At 36.6% G+C, this 7,834-nt stretch overlaps 2 protein-coding genes across 2 annotated transcripts; both read left to right on the top strand.

Annotated features, from left to right (window-relative positions):
- Window positions 1–3,796: 3,796 nt before the first annotated feature.
- Window positions 3,797–5,212, top strand: LOC145014271 (F-box protein At5g07610-like). The gene has a single exon (XM_078972654.1). The coding sequence runs from the start codon at window positions 3,951–3,953 to the stop codon at window positions 5,115–5,117; it is 1,167 nt and encodes a 388-aa protein (XP_078828780.1). The 5' UTR covers window positions 3,797–3,950; the 3' UTR covers window positions 5,118–5,212.
- A 1,015-nt stretch (window positions 5,213–6,227) lies between these two features.
- Window positions 6,228–7,599, top strand: LOC145014214 (F-box protein At5g07610-like). The gene has a single exon (XM_078972586.1). It carries the CDS (start codon window positions 6,317–6,319, stop codon window positions 7,514–7,516), a length of 1,200 nt encoding a protein of 399 aa, XP_078828712.1. The 5' UTR covers window positions 6,228–6,316; the 3' UTR covers window positions 7,517–7,599.
- The last annotated feature ends 235 nt before the right edge of the window (window positions 7,600–7,834 follow it).

The following is a 7,834-nucleotide window of genomic DNA, read 5'->3' as shown; positions in this document are numbered from 1 at the left end:
AATTATTTAATAAAATTCGAAAATTCATATCTTCTTCATACGAACTCCGTTTTTGACGTTCTTTATATCCACGCGAAGGTGAGACTATGCTCTACAACTTTCGTTTAGACTCCGTCGGCTAATTTTGACTTTATTTTTATTATTTATTCTTAATAGGCCGGGACATAAAATTTCGTTATAAATTCATAACTTCTTCGTTTGACGTTCGTTCTCGCCTAACTTTTTATCGCTTTGATACTAACAACGAGATATTCGATTCTCGTTTAGATCACTAAGGATAAATATCGCTCTAACGTAAATTTCACTTTTTACGTCATTCAGCGTTGCCGGTTTTGTCGCGAAACTTCGACAGGTCATAACTTCTTTGTTATAACTCGGATTTCGGCATTCTTTATTTCTTCGGAAACCTTGTTTCAACTACTACAACATTATTTAAAGATATCAAGTTTATTTTATACTTAAATTTTGATGCTTATTTTTATTCTTAATTAATCAAATCACATAATTAAGCAATTAAGCACAAAACACATAATACTCAAATAATACACTTCTATTATTTCAATACGGGATACAAATGTTAACCTAGACTATTATATCATCATTAATGACAGGCCCAGAAACACAGGCGTTACAACTACCAATAACGATGTTTATTGATTTCTTTCGAGCAACTATACAACAATGGTGATGTTAACGATATAATGCTGAAGGTAATTGTTTAAATTATAATATTTCCATTGTAATTCTAGTATAACTTATTGTGCATGACAAGATACACGCATATACGTATATGAATGGTTTTATCACTTAATATAAGTAAAATAAATTTTTTATTAAATTATTTTGACAAAATTACAAAAATGGTCCATGTGGTATGCATTTTTCTGGGGTTTTAGTCCAAACCTTGGATTTTTTGGATTGATGGTCACTTTAAGCTAGTTTACATGCAGTTGTGGTCCCTGTCTAAACTAAATATAAAACCGGACCACCTCTTTCTCCCCCCCCCCCCCCCCCTCTCTCTAGAAACTGGTACGCCATCATATTTTCCCTCTCGTCCTTTCTTCTTTAACACACAAACACATACCCACCCACCACCGTTAGCCACCACTATCCGCCACCACCACCATCAATTATTCTATATGTATCTCTCTCACTCTCACTATCCCCCCCTCCCTCCCTCCCTCTCTCTCTCTCTCTTATCCCTCATACACACATCAAAGAAGGAAAGAAATCATGGGTCAAGGAAAAGAAAGTGGCTGCAAAAATTTGGCAGGGACCTTAGATCTAGATGCAACTTTCTAGCGACGGTGAAGCAAACCAACCCCCCCTCCCCCCAATTAATCTTCTCCAACCAAACCCCTTGGTTGCAGCCCCAAATAGGTCTAATCTCTTCCAGTTTTTTTTGTGGTCATGCTCCAATGTATCAAAATCCTTGTGTGAATTTGTGGTCTCGCTCATTCTTTCCTTGCTTCAGTGGTGTTGTTTGGCTCTGATGAATTTCTTCTTACCCTCCAAATCCAGAAATCTAGAAATCAAAATCGAGTATTGTTCATTGTCTTCTACAACAACGATTACAACGGATTCAGATGATGTCATAACACGAACCCATGGTTTCTCTGTTTCATTTTGGATTGTAGATGATGGAGATGGTGATGTGGTGCAGAAGTGCTTAGCGATGTAGGAATGGAGATTTATCAAACGTAGATTAAGCTACGCAGATTAAGTTGACATGCTTGTAAAATCAATTGACGACTAAGGTTCTTGAGGCCCACCTCACCGTCTCCTTCTTTCTTTCCCCTTCATTCGTTCCTTTTTTTTCCTTTCAGTCCATCGTCTTAAAGCAGTGAAGTCAAACCTACATTGATATGGCAAAGTTAGGGGCTTAGGGTTGTACACACAAAGATAGATCGATCTGCATAGTTGGGGATGTGAGACAGAGTAGATGCGATGCAGTGGTGGATGAAGATGGTCAATGGAGGTTATGGCTAAAGTGAAGGTTGGTAGAGATTGACTAGTTTTCCAATTACAAGGATGATCTAGGCAAGTAGGCATTTATCATTTTCAATTTATGAACATCTTTAATGTTTTAGGGTTGCAATTGGATGAACTGGATGGAGAATATGAACTTTGGATGACTTTGTGGAGAGAGAGAGAGGGAGAGAGAGAGAGAGAGAGAGAGAGAGAGGCCAAATTAGTTATTTATTTTCTTTTTCCTTTAAATTAAATAGAAAAATATAAAAATTATATCAGAAAGGGCATTTTAGTCTTTTCAGTTTTCTGAAGGACCAAAATCACAAACAAACATGGTCAAAAAGGACCAGGAAGCCAAAAAGTCAGAGTTTGGATTAAAACCCTAAAAAAATAGACAATTTTTGCAATTTAGTCAATTCTTTTTTCCGAAGTTGAAACTATCGATTGCAAAAAGATTTAAAAACCAGCAACTCCATGTCCTTGTTGGCAATGGCATGACTTGACCCTAGAGTCTATACTAATGATTTTTGTACAAGTCGCGGGAGGTGAATCAACATCATGGGTGGAGAACGGATCCTTTGATATAATTGCCAAATATGGAATCCTAGGTGGCGTGGGGGAACCACCTAGAGATTGTGATAGGAGGTTGTTGGGAAATAATCTTGTTTTGTGTCGCAAGTGTTCTCCCTTTCATAACATCTGGCAAATCATCGGTCAATATGCTCCGAGAGTCTTCTACTACATTCTTGACTGGATAAAGAAAGTCAACTCTAGGAAGTTCATGGATGTCTTGGTCTCTTGGAAGTTGTAATTCTTGACTGGATAAATAAAATCACTCGTTTCCATCTAAATCCTCCATATTACTAGCCATTAACTCATCAATGAGCTTGTGGGCCCTGTTCAGCTGTTCTCACTCTTACTCATTCATGATCCTGTTCCCACGAAAGAGAGAAAAATCTAGTAAGTTACATAGAAGGCTAACTATTGATCCTTTGAAATAACTTTTGATCAACTAATACAATGATGCCCTTTACAAAGAGCAAAACGTATCTCATTTAGACTAATGTACTGAGTTCAAGGGTTTAACCCCTCAATCTAAAAAAAATTGCAGCAATCTTTCAATACTAATTTAGCTTTCAAAAATCTTCCAATCATTAAAGTTTCAACATTTGAAAAATGAAGCAAAATTAAAAATAACAACAATCTATCAATACTAAAAATTAACAACAATCTTTTAATATTTTAGCCTTTAAAGAAAGAAACTTATTTAGCAACAATTTTTAACAATCTCCTCAAAAATCTGAATTCAGAGCGCATAATAAGAGTAAAAGATTGTAATTCGTAGATCATAGGACATGAAGATGGAAAATTTGATACCTAAAGCAATCAAGCAAAACACGAACTATAAGAAGCTTTTCACAATCCGTCTTCGTCTTCAAAAGCCGATGACGTTGTGTTTACCTATCCTGCCCCCTGTGTCGTATGTATCATTTAGCCACTCAATTGAACCCCTTAGCCCATTACTGCCCTAGGCCATGGCCCAAGTTTGCCCACCCCTTGGGCCCGGCCCAGGAGAGGTTGAAAGTTTTTTATACTAAACAACCCTTACCCCTTAGACAATGGTGATTCGAGGTTAAATGATACATTGCATTGCATGCGGTTAGTGGCCACCTAGAACACGTGATCACCATTGCATGCGGTCTTAAAAGTACAACAAAAATAGTAATTAAAAATAGCTTCTTCTTTTTTTCATGAACTTTTAAGACTATTATACTATAGGCTGAATTGAAAAGAACGGTGAAAACCACATACTTTTTTCAATCAAGGACATTTCCTAGTCAAGTCAACGTCAGCAAAGAATTAAAGCGTTAGGCAAAGCTTCCATGGCAAGCTAATTAGCTATCAGCTTCCATGACAAAACTTAAAAAAAAAAAAAAAAACCCTTTCTTTCTTCAAGGCTTTCAACCTATAGTCCAGAAATGGTGAACACCAGATCTAAAATCAAGAAAATCCAGAACACCATAAACCTCTGGTTCTCGAAGGCTGCCATGGCCGACACCAATCATCTGGCCACGGAGTCTGGAGCTCTGATCGGTTCCAACGACGATCTTTTAATTGAAATCCTTCTCCGATTGCCTGTAACCTCTGTTCTTCGATTCAAATCTGTATCCAAACACTGGCGTTCCCTTTTGAGTAACCGGCGATTTACCCTACTCTATAAAAATGCTGGTTTTTTTGCTCGCAGTTTGTGTATTCCATTTGATAATGAGAACGAAAGCATTCCTCCTTTTCGTAATCTCGACTTCTATCCTGATCCTCGTGGTATTAGAATCATGCAATCTTGTAACGGATTGCTGCTTTGTCGTAGCAATGAAGGGGACGCACGTGTGTATAAATATTACGTATTTAATCCCACCACCAAGCAATTTGCAGTCATCCCATCAATTCTCGGAGGCATGGCTTTTCGTAAAACCATAATATTTATGGCTTTGGCATTTCATCAAACAGATTGTGTTCACTACAAGGTTGTTTGCTTTTACTTTCCTGAGCCTGACGATGTGATTAAGGTTCAAATCTACTCTTCCGAAACAGGGAAATGGAAGATTTCAGATGATTATATGTCTTTACCCGATTGCTCTATCGACTACATAGTTTTTTGGAATCAAGCGATCCACTGGTATCCGTTCGATGAGAAGTCATACTTTAAGCTCGACACAGAAGAATTTCAATCGTTGCCATCTGAAGATTTTGAAAACTGGGAGATGACACTTTACTTTGGGGAGTCGCGAGGTCATCTGCATTTGGTGGAGAGGGTCGATCGTTTACAGCTTAATGTGTTCGAGATGCTAAACGATCATTCAGGGTGGTTTCTTAAGTATCGAGTTGACCTTGATGAACTTACAGATGCTTACCCGGAGATGATCTGTAGCAATCTAGATCCATTGAGCTTGGATTATTACGAATTTGATGTGTTTGATGTGGTTAGGGGTGAAGAAGAAGAAGAAACATTTATGGTGATCAGAGTTCCAGGGAAGGTCATAAGGTATAATGTTGTCGACAAGAGTTTCAAGCAGATATCTGACAAGATCGGACAAACCAGAGGCATATATGTTCATCGTTATATTGAATCTTTGGTGTCTTTCTAATATAAATAGTAAGGTCCAGTTTGTGTGTAACCTTCAAAATCCTATTTTCTACTATTACTTTATGAGGAATCAAAAGGCTAAGCACTCCAATTGAAGGTTTTGCATTGATTTTTACTATTTTAATTAGTCTTTGAAAATGTTATATACCATTGGCACAAAAAGACTACATATTGTTGTTATTTACTTCAACCATAAGAACAAAATAAATTGAAAGCACAATGTTATTCTTGGGTAGATTTTTAAATATACAATGTCTCGATACAAAAAAAAAAAAAAAAAAAAAAAAAGTGCAATAGTGTAAAAGTATGAAATAGTAGTATGTTATTAACATAATATACTGTGAATCCAGAGGACAACATTTGTGTCTGAAAATAATCTAAAGCATTGACATGCAGTAGCCCACGTGAAGTATGTTATGAACAACCCATCTTAAATAAAATCGTTTTCTCTTGGAAACCAAAAGGCTCATGAGTCTTCTGTTATGTTTAATTACTTATTCTTCGTAGATAAAAACAATTCATTTTAAATATAAAATATTAATTTGACCTGAAAATTGAAGGAAAACCAACAACAAGTTGTGTGGCTACCATTTTCTTTATTGCAAAACTAAGTGTACTAAAAACTATATCCATTGATCTCATTTAATAATATTACAATTCATGACTCGTGAGATTATGTTGATGAACTCCATACCTTTTGGTGTTACCAAACCAAAAGTATCAAAAACAAATGGTATCAACACGTGTTGATTATTTATACATGTTTTCTCATGCTTACTCTCATTGATCCAAACCAAATTTTGTAAAAATATTATAAGGGATAAAATAGTCATTTTATACCATACTTAAAACCATAACTGTTTGGGAAAAATAGAAACATGGACCAAATTAGATTAAGAAAATATTAGACCTAAAAATGCAAACATATCGACCAAATTTGTAATCAAATCTAATATTTTTCTAATGAATGTTGTTGGAAACTTGGAATGGGAAAAAAAATGGAAATTCAGTTTTCACAAATGTAAAGTCCTTTTTTTAGAGGCCTTAAAATTATTTGACAAATTCGCGTCAACATGACCTTTGGTAAAGCTTCCAAGGCAATCTTGTTTTCTGTTTACTATCAGCTTCCATTGCAATCTTTGACCATGAAACCACACCTTAAATACACCTCTTCTTCAACGCCTTCTACCCACTCCAAAAATGGCGAACACCAGATCCAAAATCAAAAAAACCCACAACACAAAGAACAACCAGTCTGCAGCTTTAATAGATTCAAACGATGATGTTTTGATCGAAATCCTTCTCCGACTTCCTGTTACTTCTGTTCTTCAATTCAAATCTGTATCCAAACACTGTCGTTCCCTTTTGAGTGACCCGCGTTTCACCCTCCTGTATAAAAAATCTTCAATCTCTCCTGGCTTCTTTTATTACAGCATGTATATCCGATTTGATGGTGAGAACCCAAGTTACCCAGCAACTCCCCCTCGTTGTAATCTCGACTTCTACCCTGATCCTTGTGGCATTAAAATCCTGCAATCCTGTAATGGATTAATGCTCTGTTGTAGCAAACGAGGGAGCCAGCGTGATCGTAGATATTATGTATTCAATCCCACCACCAGGCAATTTGTAATCATCCCAGCGGTTCCTGGAGGCAAGGATGTTCGCAAAAATATCCGTTTTATGGGTCTGGCATTTGATCGAACAGATTGTGTCCATTTCAAAGTTGTTTGTGTTAATCTTGCTAAACCTAAGGAGGACCTATTTCAGATTCAAATCTATTCGTCTGAGACACGGAAATGGAAGATTTCGGATGAATCTATTTCTGCTCCGCATAATACGTACTTCTTCCATGGTGTTTATTGGAATCAAGCGATTCATTGGGTTCCCAACACTTTTAAGCTATCTTGCTTTAAACTCGACACGGAAGAGTTTACACCGTTGCCATTGACAGTGCCGGATGCATCTTGTGGAGGTTATAAATTCGGGTATATGCCCATTTACTTTGGGGAGTCACGAGGCCATCTTCATCTGGCGGATACTCCTGATGGCAGTCGGAACCATTTGGAATTGAACGTGTACGAGATGTTGAAGGATCATTCTGGGTGGTTTGTTAAGTATCGAGTGGAGCTTGTTGAGTTTCTGAATGCTTACCCGGAGATGATCCGTATAAACCCAGATCCTTCAATCCCAATTTATTACGATTATCAGTTGTTAGATGTGGTTAGGGGTGAAGAAGAGGATGAAACCTTCTTCGTGATCCAAGTTCCAGGGAATCGGATTATTAGGTACAATGTTGCCGATAAGAGTTTCAAGCAGGTATTTGATACGAGCCCCTTTTACAGTGGACCAATCGGGCTCGAGGAAGTTCATCCTTATGTTGAAACAATAGTTTCTTTATAAAAAGTCAATTATTTACCACTTAGAAAAATTAATTTGATTTTTGAGTTATTAATCAAACCAACCCATTTATTTGTTTTGTTAAACTTAAACACGGGCAAGGTTTTTTTTTTTTTCTTTCTTATTTATCATTTTTTTTAACCGGCAGTATAATACATATTAATGAAAATAACCCCACTAGCAAGCAGCTAATAGACAATATAGTTACAATACATCAATAGAATAAAGGAAGGAGTTCCATACTCTCCAATCTATACTATTATTTGCTCCCCTATCTTTAATCCACACATATGTCATTCTCTTTGAATTTAAGACAATTTT

The sequence above is a fragment of the Lactuca saligna genome, chromosome 9 (genome assembly GCF_052625555.1).
Source record: "Lactuca saligna cultivar CGN05327 chromosome 9, ASM5262555v1, whole genome shotgun sequence".
NCBI classification, from domain to species: Eukaryota; Viridiplantae; Streptophyta; class Magnoliopsida; order Asterales; family Asteraceae; genus Lactuca; species Lactuca saligna.
The sequence above is the reverse complement of the archived record's forward strand: the minus strand, read 5'-3'. Positions and strand labels throughout refer to the sequence as shown.

Bases quoted from the DNA above. Each gene is read 5' to 3' on its own strand.
- LOC145014271 (XM_078972654.1), top strand. From the start codon at position 3,951: ATGGTGAACACCAGATCTAAAATCAAGAAAATCCAGAACACCATAAAC.
- LOC145014214 (XM_078972586.1), top strand. From the start codon at position 6,317: ATGGCGAACACCAGATCCAAAATCAAAAAAACCCACAACACAAAGAAC.